We start from the raw sequence: 17,856 nt of genomic DNA on the forward strand, positions 1-17,856 counted from the left end.
ACACTGTGCTGCTCACCTTTTTTCCCTGGGACAGGGAGGAGTTAAGCTGGTATGAGGGGTTGGGGCTGCTGCTGACTCTGATTCATCTGCTGTTAAGTGTGGCAAAAGGTATAGAGTGCAAGTTAAATATTTAAAAACCCTGCTAACGTTTGCCTTCACTGATTTAATGCTGGTGAAATGGAGGTTAACACCGGTCTGTAGCTAAGCTAGCTAAGTCAACAAGTTGATAATGACAGTTTACCCACCTCTGGGGAAAAACTGGATTGCAAACTGACTCTTTTGTCTTTTTTTTCTTTCCTGTTTTTGAAAAACTGATATATATACTAATATAGCTAGTTTTCTTAGCAGCATGCTTACTGTCGTTGTCGTTCACTTCTACTGACTACTATTAAACACTGACAAGTGCGCTGAAGCAGGAACAAACCACTTCCTGCAGATCGGTAGGGGTGTTGTGTAAAAATACTATATTTGCTTTTTGGTCTGTGAGTAGTACCATTTAACTTTTAGTGCCAAGAACAGATAAAAACAATGATATTATTAATTATTTTTATTGACAGCTTACTTAATTTTTTTTATGTTATAAACATTGTTTTCTCCTAAATCGGTGCCCATGTCGCACCCCCGCTGGTGAGGTACTAGTTTTAATATTCTCCTGACCTTTGGGGTGTGGCGATGTGGAGGGAGGGTGATTACTAAACTTCCAAGAAAGTACAGAGTTGCAAAAAATTGGTCGACAAAACTAAATTTATGTATTTTAAGATGCAAATGTTATGTATTTTCACGTACTACTAGCTAATTACCTATTAGTATCTCTTGAAACCAAGGCAAAATGACCAGAGAAGCTTTTTAAAATACACTTAAACTCTTCCCTGTACTTACATAGTACATTATAAAGGACTCTGTACTGTTTCAGTATTTCTGTATTCACTTGTCTTTTTTTGTATATATAGTTTTTTGTAATGGTTCTGCTCTGTCCTCTGTACTGCTGTAACAATGTAAATTTCCCCACTGCGGGATTAATAAAGTAATATCTTATCTTATCTTATCTTATCTTATCTTATCACTACTGCCACTAAAACAAATAACATTCAGTGACTGAAATTGTGGCTAAAGTTCTTCAGCGTTTGTCATTATGTCAAGTTATTATGATGATTTGATAAACCTATTAGATGTTTTTACATTTGCTATTTAGGTGTCTAATGGTCTGCTGGAGGAATTTTGATCTTTGTAACCTCTTGATAGGTAAAATATTGACAAATATAGACAAATTAGTCTTTAAAATGTGGCACGTAATTATGTTTCAAAATCATCTGATCAATGCTTCTGAAATATCTTATTCTTATTCTGATAGTTAATATAAACTTTGGGTATTCATATACATTCTTAGTGTGTCCAACCCTTTTCATTATACAGCAGTGAAATGCCTCTTAGATAGTCTGTCTTAATAGCCTTATCTATTTAAGACAGGTGAGGACTGCCATACACATAAACAAGCAAACTCACACTTTGTGCGATAAGGAGAAACAGGAGAAAATGCATTTCAACACGAGTCCAGACACACACAGGCATAAGGGTACACGCACACGCACACGCACACACACACACACACACACACACACACTGCAGGAGTGTTGGACAGAATGTAGTCCTGTAGAGTCATCATCAATCTGCATAGAGACACAAAAAAGTTCCACCGTTTTTGTGACCGTGTGCCTAATGCATGCATATTGTGCGTTTATGTAATAATGTTTATTGCATTTGTGCGTAATTGTGTGTTTTCGCATTTCTCACCTTGTAAGGCCCATTTTTCCAACAAGCACTTACAATGTGAGTCCTTGTCTCTCCTTGTGAGCCCCAAACCCTGGGCCCCATAAGAAGAAGTGCTGTTATTTGGGAAAGGGTTCATTTTAGGACTAAGGTGTGAATTAAGTACAGGTTTAGTTTAGGGTTAGGCATGTACTGGCCATGGTTAGGTTTAGAGCAAGAGTCAGGGTTAGGCTGTAGGAATGAATGAAAAGAGAATGGAAGTCAATGCAAAGTCCTTGTGAGGGTAAAAAGACATACTATGCGTGTGTGTGCGTGTGTGTGCGTGTGTGTGCGTGCGTGCGTGCGTGCGTGCGTGCGTGCGTGCGTGCGTGCGTGCGTGTGTGTGTGTGCGTGGATGTGTCCGGGCTTGCGTAAGCATGCCTGCTGTGTCACTCTCCATCAATCTCAAGTGGGCAGGGAGTAATCAGTGTTCACAACAGGACCATGCTCTGTCCCTCCCTCCCCTCTCTGTTATCTCATCTAAAATTTTCTCCTCCTCCCTGCTCGCCTCCTCACCGGTTTGTCAGCATGAATGAGCCAGGTGTTTTAAAAGTGAGCTGTTCATAATAAAGCCTAAAATAAAGCAGAAGTGGGTGACTAAGGACTAATTCCCCATCACCCCCAAAATAATAATAACTTTGAACTAAGATTACATAAATTCATTGATGTCCAAATGGCAAAAAATTTGGACGTCAACTTTGCAGGGCTGGACAATATTATTTAAATAACATTCCTGATACAGTTATAATGATGTCATAGCCCGTCATTCATTACCTGAAATAATCTTAAGGCAGTTTTGGAGCCTAGATATTCCTGATCATGATGAGAGTTTTCAATAACAGAGCTGGGTTCCTCTAAATTGAGAGATATCACAGTTAAAAAGCTCATTATTTCTAAGTCTTGGGCTCTATGTTTTAGAGAGAACTGGGGCAAATAGCGTGTCTAGCTAGCACCTTGAGCACCTTGGGGTTAAAATTTGTCCTGTTTTCTTTTCTTCCCCATTTTGAAGATTGGATAACAGACTGGCCTCAGCATAACATGTGTTAGGGTTAGGCATGTACTGGCCATATATCTACCCAACATACTAGAGATATTAACTGAATGAAAAGTTCCTGGACTGAAACATGACCATGATAAGAATTATTTAGAAAGCTACAATAACGATAAACTAACATTGATGTCTGTAAATCTTCAACACTGGTAACATAGGGTTTGTTACTTTTCCTCGTCAAACTAATTATCCCCCCTTCTGGATCCATTACGTCACCATTCAGTGCTGGGTTTACATTTCAGAATATCATTAAACTGTTGTGCAACTTAATGTAACCAGTATAATAATTAGGCTCATTTTGATCATTTGAAAGTTTTACTTTTCAATAAATATTTCTGTTTGTATGACTCAAAAAGACTGAAATGTTTTAGGTTACATTTTTGTGTCACTTTTGTCTTTATAACAGAAAACATTGACCACAGTTTTATTCCATCCACCTGTTTATACTACAGCTAATGAACAGAAAAAAAAAAACAATTAAAAATGCTGCACTAAATAATTATATTCTAATTAAAGATCGGAATTTCCCAAAGTTTGTACTGTGAGGTAATATCCCTGAAAGTGAACAAGATGAAATATTTCACAGCTTTTTCCACTCCTCTAGTTAGGGGTGCAAGTTATTTTAGAAGGTGCAATATATTTGCTTTTTAAAATAATTTTACTTTTTCAAAGTGCATGGCCCAACAATTTCACTGTGTACACCAAGTCTTTCAAATTATCTAGAATTTGCTTATAGTAACATGAATCACCTCATTGGTTCTTATGTAGTTTTCACATGTCAAACTGTTGGAAAACTGTGTCAATATGTGACATATGATTATTTTATCCATTAAGGGTAGAAGCTGCTTGATGTCTGAATAATTTATGGAGCTAAGGGACTTAACATTAATTCTCCAGAATATTGCCATGTACTTGGCTGAAAATAAGAGAAACAGCTGTCAAAACCCAATGGAAAAACATCTGAATCTCATTAGACAGCTCAGGACCAGCATTGTTTTGGTGAGCTACTTTAATGTTTGAAAATATATATATATATATATTGTAAAAGAGCTCAAATAGCTTGTTGCCATGTTGACACTATCATCACTAAAAATAAGCATAACGAGACTAAAATACATAAACAAAAATAAGTTGAAATATTACTTCACTGACTCAACTGCATTATGATTTTGGCTTCAGGCGCAATTAAAAACAGCAACGTATGTATGACGGTGGAACTAATTGGCTGTGGCTTAAGCTGGCTACACATCACGCTTCATCAGTCTTCCCCTTCTGGCCAGGTCCCTCTGGTTTGACTTAGCAACTCCTGGAAAAGGTTATTTTCGGTGAGAATGGGAAATATCAGTTTTACTGCTGACTTACAGGTAACCTGTGGAAAAAAAAAGAACCTCCCTGCAGTGATGACATGAGTTCACTTTAATTAATGTCTGAGAGCCTCTTCTATTTCAGACATTTACAGTTTTATTTAATGTACTTTGAAAAGAAAAATGCTAAGTTGTAATGAATGAGGTCACAGTGATCGGAAAAACAACAATAATATGAACTTAAGTGAATCTTACATACATAATCCAATTAAGATTGTACATACAAAAATATTTTAGATTTATTTTTTATTTTTTTGATATGCCAACACAAAGGATTGCATAACTGTGACAAAAAAAACTAAAAGGATATAGGAATATGTAAACATTTAAAAACTGTTTCCTACCTTTATATTCAGCCTACTAATACTCCAATACTCAAAAATAAAATACAAGGAATTGTCTTCAGAATCACTTAATTGGCAAACAGCAATCTTTGGTGGCTGCACAAACTGGAGCGTTTGTGAGGAAATGACCTAGTTTGAGTTTTTCCGTTTTCCTTATTTTATGCTGATGAGTATAACCTGACTTTGTTTGCATAAACTCTAATCTAATTATCACACACTAATCTAATTACAGACTTTACTTTGATTCTAAGAGTAATTTCATTAAGCTGTTTACATGCCTGGCAGACACAGATTTATCTTAATATGCTCATCTTAACACAATATCGCATCCTGAGTTGACTGAATTAATCAAGCTTTTTTTGTTTTTTTGTTTCTCTCTCAAGTCAAAAACTAAACATGTGAAATGTTCTTATATACAACAAAAAAGACGGTTATGCTTTAGACTGTTTTCTGCAGGTTTTACAGAAAGAATCCAGTTAAGACCAGTTTTGAGATGGTGGCGCCAGCTACTGAAAACGACAGTTGCTCTAAAAATTAACACTCGCATATACTGGACAATCTGGTCACAGAAGAAAAAATTCAGATGGACAGATTAAGTCAGCGTATGGTGTTTACATTTCCAATCGGCTTCCTTATGTAGCTAATTTGTTCAACCTTTCATATTGTAACTATCTGAACAAACTTTTGTGACCTCGGACAAACAGACCAAGCGGAGTTAGCTGCTCTGCTTGGCTTTTGTGGACTTGGTACATGATCACATTTTTAGTTTCATGTGCAGATGGCAACTGTCAGTTTCTCAGTGACTGTCTGTCCTTCTGTGTTTTTCTCAACTCCTCTCAGTGTCCCCATCTCTTTGTGTCTACAACCTCTTTGCTCCCCCATGAGTCTCCTTGATGGCTTTTTCTTCCTGCATCTCCCTTTCCCCTCGTCTTGTCCTGTCAGCTCTCATCTCCCCCACCCCTTGTCCCCGATTCTGCACCTCTGCTTTCCTCGCCACCTTGCCTTTCACCTTCTTACCTTTCGTCTTGTCCTCTTCTCTCCTGGCTCATGTTGTCACCCCAATTGCCCTTTTCGGCTCCTCTTTCTGCCCATCCCTTTCTTGTCCCCTGTATTTTTGTCTCTGCTTCTTGAACATTCTTCTGAGTGACCTGAGATTTTCTTCCTAAAACAATGCGACAGCCCTTTCACTATGCTCTAATTTTGCCCCTTCTTTGGTATTTGACGCTCTGAAGTGAAGCACTTTCAGTAAAGAGTTTTACCATTTTTCCCATACCCTATCAAAGGTAAGTTATCACTGTGATGTATTTATCAAGACATGCCTAGACAATAGCCTTGTAGATCTAAATGACACTGAGCGAGCCAAAATTGGATTTAAAAATTGACACCCTTGGAGAAACAATTTGAAGGTCACCGCTTTAACATAGCAACATTGCAACATTGGGGCAATCTACTTGCCCCAATGTTGCAAATAGATTCAGACGAAAACAGTCCACATTATGAACTTGTTTACAAGCCCTCTACAAGATTCATTTGGCTTGTGAACATGGCTGGTAACGGATTCCCTGTAGAGTCCACCATGTCTCCGAAACTGGTGGTAGATGTGATATACAGAGGTTCATTTTAGAATAAATAAATAAATTCAAACAACAACACAAGCGTGTTTTTGTGGTAGCAAAATGAGAGAAACCTTCGAACAGATAATGTCAGAGAAATTTTGTGAAACATCTTATTTTCTTCTATTCTAATTTACATTTTAGCTTAGTGTTCTTTGTTTAAATTAACAGTACTATTAACTTCCAGTCATCTGATCTCAGTAGAGAAACTTTGGGATTTGGTGGAACAGGAGATTTGTTACTTTTCGATACTTTTGAGAGACCCACAAATCATCATGTTGTTGTTGTTACAAGATGTCTGTTCAATATGCTATGATCCATTTCTAAAGTCACGCAGCTTTACATAAAATGCAAGGCAGGCCCATTCACATACCTCCTATGTTTTCTCATTTCACTACATACATCCTCATTTAGGTTTTCCAATGGCCAGAGTAATTTGGATGCATCTACAACTTGCATGTAATGTATGGTTACGTAAGGCTTTAATATTTCATGAACAGTAACAATGCCGTGATCTATCCCCACCGGCTCAATTTGTTGGTGTTTCACCAGTTTTTAGATGCACTGTGAAATTTTACTTTGACCCACGTTCTGCTTACATTACGCTTTTCTCCAGGCTTGACTAATGTTTTCAAGGCATTTCTATCCTCATTAAACATTCAATGAATAAATATTTCAACAGGCATATTTGCTGTCTTCCGAGTCTTGCATTTCGCTAACACATCAGAACTCATCTGACTCCTATTCGCATAGCTAGAAATACAAGTGCAGAGATGGGGATACCCATTTATCCCATTCATAAAGTTTGGAATACATTAAAATTTTATTCTAAAATATATGTTTAATCAATTGTCTATGACAACATTTTTATGCACAATTTAACTCAAAAGTCAGGACCCTGACTTGCTCTAAAACTTTGTGTGTTTTGGCTATATTGGAAGTAATCTGTTTATCTTGTGAGCAAGAAAAACAGCAAAGTTGTGCATTTCTGTCCAAGGTCACTGCTCCATTTCCGATTCGGGATGGTGCCGCTATCCCGGCATCCTTTCTGCCAGCAGCATTGATTAGCACTCGGCAAGCATAACATCACTCTCTCACACACAAACAAATGCACGCGCACCCACCAACACACGCACACACTCTTCGTCTTACAAAGCCAGTTCTCTCAAAAGAATGCTAGTGGTCGACCGGATCACAAGCCCACAAACATGTACTGTTTTATGATGTTTTGCATAAAGCACAATAGCAGAAAGAATAGCATGAAGTAGAGCCAAGCAAAACAAAAGACCAATTTCTGGACAAGAGACAATGGCAAATTTTTTGATTGATGATTCAGGAGGTATTGGGTTTACTTCAGTGGAGCTAACCTGGACTTGTTCCAGTCACACAATACTTTCTCTTCATTACATTAAACAAAGTAGGTCATTATTGTCAGAAGGAATTGGGATTGAGACTGGTAATTTCAGTTAAGACTGAGCTTTAAAAACCCTTCAAGTAAAAGTGACATTTATTGCATTTTATCCTTCTTAAACCTTTATTTAAAAGATTTAAAATTGAAAACAATAGTGGTCAATAAATGCAGCATGGAAAAAAACAGGGCTTCTTGAGAGATGGGAGAAAGTGGAGGGTAATGTTTTTTTTTTGTTTCTTTTTTAAAGTACACATGGAGTTAAACACAATTTTTGAAGGAAACAAAAGATTGGGGTGACAGCAAGGAGGTCTTCCATTCCTCGTCACGTCACGTCATTGGATCTCGTCACGAAAGATGAATTATCAGTGGGGTCATGAAATAGCTTTTATGCAATTATAAGGAGCATTTTATTGCTTTAAGTTCAGTAAAGGCTTTTACATTAATTATTGAGACGGGTATAGATAACTCAAACATGGCAATTTTAGCAAAATGCAAATAAAAAGCCCCTTTACATTATCTTGTTATAATTTAGAAGATGCATGTTCCATTTCTATTAAGAATACATATATTGGTTTAAATGCAAATCTGTCAGAGGTATAAATAAGTTTGGGTGGAACTGTTTTGATAACTACATTTACAAGGACGCGGCTAAATCAAATGCACAAGCGCAACTGTTTATCAAAGTGTCAGGTTTACCGATTTAAGATTATTGACAAAGTATCTCTGGACAGGCTGAAGGAGTAGATAATTTTGTCATCAACTTAATTGTGCATAATGAATCCATCATACTACTCACTTCACTCATGTAGGTACAGAAAAGGAGGATCAAACTCTGCGGAACACCTTGAGACAGAGGAAGGAGGTGAGAAATCGCTTTTTATGAGGTGTTTGGAGAACCAAAAAAGAGGTTTACCAGAAATTGCACCCACAAACACATGCACACACTCTTTGTCTTACAAAGCCAGTTCCGACGCCATCTCTCAAAAGGATCCTAGTGGTCAACCAGATCACAAGCCCACAAACTGTCAAGTGGATATTGATGAGAGTCATGGTGTCAAACCTTTGGCAAAAATTGGCACAAGGCAACCAAAGCTGCAGTGGTGTAATTTAAAACATTTAAGTACAGCCATAGCCAGTTCTGAATTCTTCCTGAACACTGGATGAAATGGTTTTGGCTTTTAACCCTCTTGCTGTCTTAGCGTAATGCTCAGGAGGAGTGCGGCGATTGTCACGGTCGGACAGCGGGTAAGCAGGGGGGTTGTCCCGTCAGACTCATAAAAGCACACACAGGGTCAGTGCAACCCTGCCTGACCGAGCACAGAGTGAAAAACTCGTGGGGTCTCAGTGATTCTGTCTCTTAAGACTGTGGGAAGGTTAAGTAATTTGTACGGTCTTCATTCCAAGTCCCTTCAATCCCTACACAGGCATGACTAGGAAAAGAATAGAAACAGTTTAGGATTACTGGTGGTAAAATGAGAGGAGTTCAAATGAAAAGTGACGGTATCTGCAAGATGTGAAACAGCTCTTACTAATTTTGAAATTAGATTTGAGGTTATACTCTACATTTATTTAATTCTGAATGCAAGGATCAGATTTCAATAAAAAAAAACAAAAAAACCCCGAAACATATCAATTACTCCAGTTAAAGGTTTCAGTTTCTCCCATCAAAGAGAACAGCGATGAGTAATGCCATTTAATTCATCATTTAATTTAGAACCACAAACTGAAGTAAAGCATCAAACAAAACTACTTCTTCCCCCCGGAGGAATCAGCTATTTGCTCGCATATTAGCGAGATTTTAGACTTTAATTATCTTGCAAAGGTTGTGCCTAATTCAGATGCGTTGTTAGCAAAGGCCAAACGGTATGCAATTCAAAGCTTTCGAAAATCCTTTCAGTTCTAAAACCCTGTCCCAACAATTAGCAGTCATTGGACTCCTCAAAGCACCTGCCTATTAATAAACATAATTTATGCCTACAAAGCAAAAAGGAGCCTTAAAGATGACACCAATCATCTCCAGATAGATCTTTGTTCAGTTGTCATTGCTGTAAATGACATATACTTGTAAGAAAAAAGGTCAAAATGAAGTGAAGAAGAAAAAGAACATATTTCAATAAAGATGCTCAAAAGATTGCTGGGAAGAGAAATCAAAGTGTTTCCCTGAGTGAGAAAAAGACTTTCAAGAAGATTAAGCAGGCTCTGGTGTGTAGCAGCATTGTTCAAATGTGCAAATGCATAAATGTGACCTTAATGATAGAGTTAGAAGATAAAAACAACTTCTTGTGGAAACAATAATAAGTATTTGGGGAAAAAAAAAAATAATTTTGCAAAAAAACATGCTTAACTAGTAAAGAAAAAGGACAGGGGTAGAAAATCTTTGTAATTTTGGAAACCAGCTTACAATATTTCATAACAAAATTAGTTAAAAGTGCAGCGTTAGCTTGGACAAAAGACTAATGATCCTAAACACAACCAAATATTTACAAAACACTGCCTAAATATACAGAAGTGTACATGCTTTCCATAAGCATATGACTGTGAGCATAAGTTCTCACAGTCATATAATCTTGGCATAATAATAATAAAATCAAACCAAAACAGAGTAGTTCATGATCTGCTTCAAGAAGCTGCTGTAGTCGTGGACTTGACCCTTCTGAGAAATGCAGGTAATAAATATGTGACCCCTGAAGAGCAATCATGGGCTAACAGGACTTGTTGCTTTGCACAATGATTAATATCTTCATATTTGGAAGCAGGCTACACAGTGGCGCAGTTGGTAGAGCTGTTGCCTTGCAGCAAGAAGGTTCTGGGTTCGATTCCCGGCCCTGGTCTTTCTGCATCGAGTTTGAATGTTCTCCCTGTGCATGTGCAGGTTTTCTCCAGGTACTCCGGTTTCCTCCCACAGTCCAAAAACATGACTGTCAGGTTAATTGGCCTCTCCAAATCGTCCCTAGGTGTGAGTGTGTGTGTGCATGGTTGTTTGTCCTGTGTGTCTCTGTGTTGCCCTGCGACAGACTGGCGACCTGTGCAGGGTGAACCCTGCCCTTCGCCCCGGAACGTTAGCTGGTGATGGACACCATCACCTCCCGACCCCAATAAGGGACAAGGGTGTAAAGAAAATGGATGGATATTTGGAAGCGCCGAAAATTGACTTTTCAAATGCTAAAATACAAAATAAGATTAAAAACAATGAAACACCTTTAGAGTGAGTCTTATATTTATTGCAAAAAATATATATATTTTCCTAAATAACTGAATCACAGCATCACCGGTCTGAAATTAACTGTCTTATCTGTCTTTCTTACAGTAATTTGACTTGATGAATCCTTCTCAAAAACTTGGCATATCTAATTTCCTTTAGAGCTTAATCTCAAACAGAAGATAAGAAAATGACAGCACTTTGTACAGCCCTGTCCACTATTTGATCATTTTCTGCCAAGTTGTCATGTCGTTCCACCCAAGAACACTAAATAGTACGTTACTTTCAGTGGCAATGTAGAAAACGTAGAAAATCTTGTGCTGTAAGGAAGGGGAAAAGTCACAGACTGACTGATGGACGAAACAAAGACTAAAAGTACAACTGAGGTGAAGGGAGATACTTTTCTTTAAAGATGCTCTGCTTGGTTTCAAGGACAACCAATTGTGAAACAACAAAACATAAAAGGTGTGCGCTTAGGTGTGCACATGTACGTATAAGTGTGCCTAGCGTTGGAAATCATTATAGCATTTAACTCATTGGGACATGGTTGTCTCATAGGCCCAGGCACACCTCGCTGAATGCTGATGAGACACGAGTGTGCACGTTTGTGAACAGTGTGTAAGAAGCGACAACGAGCCTGTGGGCTTCTGTGTTGAAACGTCGATGAACACTGCGTCCATATATGTTGGTGTGCAAAAAACTGCAGCCCTGCAGCAGCCGATAAACGCACACTCTTCCACGTTTCTGTATCAGAATATCAGTCATTAGCTTCCTCTGCTCATTTAAAAATTTGCATTTCGATAATTAGCTTCTTTTCTAACATTGCCAATGGACCTCGGTATATTAACACTTGGTGACGGGAGGCACTTCGAAAGGAATCACACAGCTTGACTGGGTATTCATGGAGATAATACAACAGCAGAAGGTTAAAAGGTTTAAATTTTAGAACAGATGTTGTTTTAGTTTGTTTTTTTTTTCTTTGCTGCACGGTGCCTGTGTGATACAAAATGGTGCACAGCAGGTAAGCGATGAGTAAAGTGAAGATATTTCTCAATTTGGTGACATCTTGCAGTTATACTTACAGTGATTGGTATGCAAGGCGACACAGAAGTGTAAATATATAAGACCCAAATTTAGCTGCTCGTCAGCAAAGAAACTGTTAGAGAAAGTTTTGAAACAAAGTATTACACTCTTTATGCTATTTCAGTGTTAAGTCCTTTTACAAACATAATGATGACAAAGTAGGTAAATATTTGTTGTTTACAGTTCAGGAGCAGGGAGAGATTTCTGTTTGCAGAGTGGCTTTATGTTGATATGAAGTTGCAAGAATTTTCACAAGGACAAAAATAACTAATGATAAGACACAGGGGGGAAAAAAACCCATATCAGCCTGATTAGAAAAACATGCAGACATACTCATGACCACACCTACATATGAAGAAACATAAAAGGAAAACACAAAAAAACATGTAATATGGTTTAACGCCTAAGGTAGTTAGTTGCCATGGCTAGATCAGTAGATCTGCGCAATTGTGGCATAAAGGTAATATTGCACAAGATAAAAGATATGGATGCATTGTACAGCGGTGTTAAAATGCAAACTATTAAAGGAGAGAAAATTATTTATGGTGCTATGGTCTCTGCTTGTGGTGAAACTCTGGCACAGCATCAATTAGCTGGGTTCAAAGAGGGTGTAGGCTTTGCTTATAGTAAATGTAGACATTGTGAGTGTTCTTTTGAGGACATGCAGTCATATTTCAATGAGGACTCATTTACTAAAAGGACATTGATGGGACATATCAAACAGATTGATGAAATAGAAAAAGCAGATACAGACTCACTTCGCAACCAACTGAAAACAACATATGGGATCAACAGACGAAGCACATTGGTTGATTTTCTTGCCTTTGACATTATAAAACAAACTCCACAAGATATTATGCACGTAATTCTAGAGGGTACTGCTCCTTTGGAAATCAAGACTGTTTTAAATAATCTTTTTCAGTCAGGAATGATAGATCTGGACTCTGTAAATTCTAAGATTCTTGGTTTTCCTTATTCACCTCAAGATGTTAGAGATCGGCCATCTCCGATTTCTCTGAGTACATTTATGTCAAGTGATGGTAAATTAAAACAGTCAATCTGGACAAATGCTTGTCTTGTTAAGGATTTTATCATTTATTTTGGAGAGTTTGCAAGACAATGCATATGTGCATCTGATATATGAGCTAATAGAGATTGTGCATTTAGTGTTTGCACCTGTTCTTCCCATTACATCTGTCTCCAGATTGAAGTCTCTTATTGAAAATCATTTGAAACATTGGCGAGAGCTTTTCCCAGAACACAATATTACACCTAAACAGCATTATCTGATACATTTACCTTCACAAATTGAATCATTAGTACCAATGGTTAAACATATGTGCATGCGATTTGAGTCTAAACATCGTTTTTTTAAACAATGGGCTTCAAAATTAAAATTTAAAAATATTTGCAAATCCCTTATTAATCAAAACCAAATATATGAAAGCTATCAAAATGTTGACCCTTCCGTTCACCCTATCTTTTTAAATGAAAGGGGGATGGGACCTGTATCTGAGGTTAAAGATCTGCATTATTTACGAGAAAAACTGAGAGACTTCATTGATTAGGACGAATTACACCTTGCTGTATCGGTCAAGTGGGTTGTAATAAATGGCAATAAATATATTGCCCAGAAATCTTTAATACTTTCCAAAGTAAACGGTAATTTGCCAGAATTTGGTCTCATAAAAAACATATATTTAGTTGACTCAACCTTGTATTACTTTTGATAGACATATTATTGCATATCAAGTCAAAGTCCCAGACCTTGCACAGGCTAATGAATAAGTGGATTCCGAAAAATTGGTGGATTTTACCCCATATTATACATTCAACAGCAAAAGCAAAACCTTTGTTTTGGTGAAATATTATCTTGGCGATATAATTGACTTGTATAAAAATGAAAAATAATCAGTGTTATATGATATGCCATAATATGTGTATCAAAATTTACAGTTTCAAAAATAATTAGTGTTACTTAATGCACAATCTCTATATCATTTATCAGATGCACATATGCATTGTCTTGCAAACTCTCCAAAATAAATGGTAAAATAATAATACAATGTCTTATTAACACACATTGTATTATTTTTCATACAATTAAATTAGGTCTTGATCATTTTATTTGTAGTCTTGTGATGACTGTGGTGCAGGGGAAACATACAACATGATAAACAATTTATGTTTTTGAAAATTGTGAAAAGTGTGACTTTATATCTAATGTAAATTCACAGAACTTTGCAAAATGTAAAACATGTTTTTTGTTTATATTGTGTCAATAAAACAATAAAAAAATACTTTGTTTTATTAAAGAGATTGAAGTCATGAAGTCCTTTTTCTTGAAATAAGAATTTACAGTGCTTTTAAGTATTGATATTCTAGTTTCAAGAATACAATACAACAATCTCAATATCAAGACTTAAAATCTTATTAAGATATTTAAGGAAAAATTACCTAAAATAAGAAATTTTTTCTAATAGAAAGAACATATAATAAGAAAAAATCTTACAAAAAGAAAATAAGAAAAAATGTACTTAATTTAAGATATTTAATCTTACTAAGATTTCAGTTTTTGCACTATACATATGGAGCAGTATGTAAACCCATGCACATGTAAAACTGAAAAGTCCAGCAAAGACTAGATAGAGAAGTTAAGAGACGTATCAGTTTCTAATTAATCACATTGTGCATGCCCCTTTTCAGCTTAAAGGTTCATTGCTGTTAATATGCTGTTTAATTTCTGTTAAACCACCAAAAAGCTTTCAAAAACGCAAGAAGTAATTTGTGAAACATTGCAGGTAAAGTATCCTAGCAACTCTTGGTGTCCAGGCCCCTCATAATTGTTTAAAAAGTAGCCAGATCACCACAAATCTGGAAAACCTAAAACCAAAGTGAAAGAAATGAAAGTGCTACAGTCCCCTCACAGCCCATAAACAACTTATTTGGTGATTTCTGATCCATTCCACGGTATATTTCTGCAGGCACCTCATCTGCACTGCTTCAATGGATTTGCCCTACAAATATGGAGCTGTTTGCATCCTCATCATCACACTTAGCCATACTATAAAGGTCGAATCACCATAAGTATGTTTGTGTTGTTGTTTTTTTTGTGTGTGTGTGCAGCACTCATTTAATGCAGCATTAATCAAAAATAAATGAATAACTCACAGAGTATGCAAACTATTTGTATGATATAATATTGTGCATAGAAGAGCAAAATTAGTTAAAAATATTATTAAAGCTTTATCAAATTTCAGTAGTTGCTATGTCACAGCTAACTTACCCATACTGTCTGTGTTGGGCTTTTTTTTTGTTTTAGGTTTTTTTTTTTCTCTCCACGACTCCTAGCAAGTAAAAGCAGCGTGATGGGGGTTTGCACCTGTGCAGAAACGCTCAGGCTTGCCTGGGAGCAGTTACCATTATTACTTCCAAATCAATACACATGCACACACTCTAATATCCCTGACCATGATTAGATTCAAATTGGTTACAGCAACAGCAATGGTTGATCAATACCCTAATTTACCAACAATCAATAAACAGCCAGAGCAATAAAATGTTGTTATGAGTGAACTATTTTAAAATACATGAAGTGCTGTTGAAAGTGGAACCATCAGAGATCAGTTAATCCCTCTGTGACGTATGAGCCATATACAAACGCAAATTATAGCTATTCACTTAGAGTCAATACCAACTGCTTTATCTTCACGAAAACATAAACTTTATTTCGTATTTATATTATTTTCTTTGTTCTTTTCTACATTTTCCTACTTGGCTTCAAGCTTACTTTTACTACTCACAATATTTTTGCTGCACTCCTTGGTGTGGTAAAATTTTGCCATAAAGTTAGCAACAACTGAAATGTCAGGTCAGTAATGTCAAGCAAACTTTTCTTTCCAGTAAAGTATGGATAAGGGCCAGCATGATTATTATATCAGGAGACGGTGCTCGGCTGCCCGGCATTTGATTGGATATGTCAGCTGTACCCTGCCTGCATCTATGGAAAAATGGGTTTTCATAAAAGAGAAAACTATTTTTAAATCATGGCTAAAACTTTCCTGACTTTAGCTTAGTTTTATCTTAGGTTCGCGGCTATAGATTAAGACAGACCCAGTTGCCTTATGGGGTACACTGCAAGTCTTCTTATACACAATTAACATTGAACTGACACTAAAATCTTCACATTTTTTCTGAAATGTCAGTGAGTAGTCCATTCGCCTCAGACTTAAACCAGTTCCAAACTAGCAAGTTTATCACAGCAGGTGTCATCTTGATTTTTGTTGTTTTTATTTTAATGCCAAATATAGCAAGCACATACACATAAGACAACACAAGCACTGCAATACAAAAAAAACAATATACTGTAAGTCAGCCATATTTTCCACAAACAGCAGCTAAACACCGACAATAACAAAACACTGGGACCTTACAATGCAGAGACAGGAAAGAATATCATGTCAAGTTTCATGTTATTTTATGTATAAAATAAATAAATAAATAAAAATATATGCTGATAATTATTGTTATCATCATTAAGCAGCTCTTATCCATAAGTCATTTGATACATTCATAGCTCACAGCAGCCATTATGGATCTTGAGAATGAGAAATCTCACACGTTTAAAATCAAACTTTGCGTAACCAAGAAATTAGAACAAACAACAAACGACACATTTTGTCACAAATACCCACTTGTACTAAAAGCAACACTCAGACATTTAAAAGTAAGCAAAGAAAAAAAAAAACTCACCAGATGGTCGGTGGTTCTGAGCCCTCCACTTCCAGGTAGTCATACTTTTCTTCGGTCTGGAAGTCTGTAAAGATGACAGAGATGGTGTCTCCGGGTTCGGCCAAAAGGATCCAAGTACAGTCGGCTTGGTTACCATAGTTGCCGGGGTAACCGGGACTGGTCACCACCCCACTGCCGCCCCTCACAGTGCCCCCACATGTGTCCTCAGCTGTCAATCAAATCAGAGTGACAAATAGAAAACCTGGGTTAGGGAGAGGAGGAGGGACTGAGGAGGCGGACTTTTTAAAATTTTTTATTATTATTTAATTTTCTAAGATTTGATGAGTTAATTAAACTCAACATAATTTATCAGGTTCGCATTCCAAAATCTAATTTGTAATACACGTAAAGTCGCTTCAAAAATCCAAGTCAGCCAGCCCAACTCCCCAACTCTCTCCCTCTAGGAGGTGGCTTCTCCCTGTTGCCTTAATTTTTAGTTTCCCATGTTTTGCTCTATGTATGTTATTGAATGTTAGAAATGAATGACTGTTTCATGATAAACTATTAGATCATATTAGCAAACTATATCATGAAAATATGGAGATCTCACAATCACTCCTTAGGTATGAAGTAAACATGAAAAACATGTCGATGGCACAGCTGAACAGTCTTGTAGAATAAATTTTTGCACTTTATGTTACGGCCAGTTAGAATTAGAAGTTGGGTTCATGGGTTAGGCTGCAGTTTCTGTAGCATTCACAGCTGCTGTCCTCTCCTCATACAAAATCAATAATGCGCTATGTTTCTCATTGTAGCTCCGCTCTCATCTCCTCCAATCACCACCTAGGAACTTTCGATTGAATTGGTTGCCAATTGACGGATTAAGAATCATATCCTATTGAACTTCAAATGGTTTTGAAAACATTTTAAACAAATGCAATAAAGTATTTTGTTGTCAAACGTTCTCATAATTGGTGATCACGTCTGATTGATAGCCTTGCGTAGCTGCTTGTAGTAGTGATTACTGTTTAACAGATAAAGACACATGGATTGCGCTGTGTACATGGCATAAATTATACATATAATTTATACAGACACTCACTGAGAAAAACATTCCACATTGCATCCTATTGAGTCAATGGTACACTGGCTTTGGTCTTATACATAATCTGAGATGGAAAAACCATGAGGAGTTACTCACATATTATTTACATTGGAAAGAAAACCAACACAAAATGTGCCCAGCCAGAGTCC

General features: G+C 36.8%; 1 protein-coding gene across 9 annotated transcripts in view; it reads right to left on the reverse strand.

The window, feature by feature from the left end:
* LOC103472465 (CUB and sushi domain-containing protein 3-like) overlaps positions 1-17,856 on the reverse strand; it is a 393,820-nt gene that overhangs the window by 176,168 nt on the left and 199,796 nt on the right. For 7 of the 9 annotated variants that reach the window (XR_014089825.1, XM_081612755.1, XM_081612758.1 and 4 more), the window contains one exon: positions 16,624-16,831. Coding sequence is in view for 8 of the 9 variants with exons in the window: in XM_081612755.1 (XP_081468881.1) it covers positions 16,624-16,831 (208 nt within the window). In the remaining variant the exon portion in view is untranslated. The remainder of the gene's footprint in view (positions 1-16,623; positions 16,832-17,856) is intronic. The other 2 variants (XM_017307524.2, XM_017307525.2) reach the window with 2 other exon arrangements.

Source organism: Poecilia reticulata, chromosome 11 (genome assembly GCF_904066995.2).
Source record: "Poecilia reticulata chromosome 11, P_reticulata-male-v2, whole genome shotgun sequence".
NCBI lineage: Eukaryota > Metazoa > Chordata > Actinopteri > Cyprinodontiformes > Poeciliidae > Poecilia > Poecilia reticulata.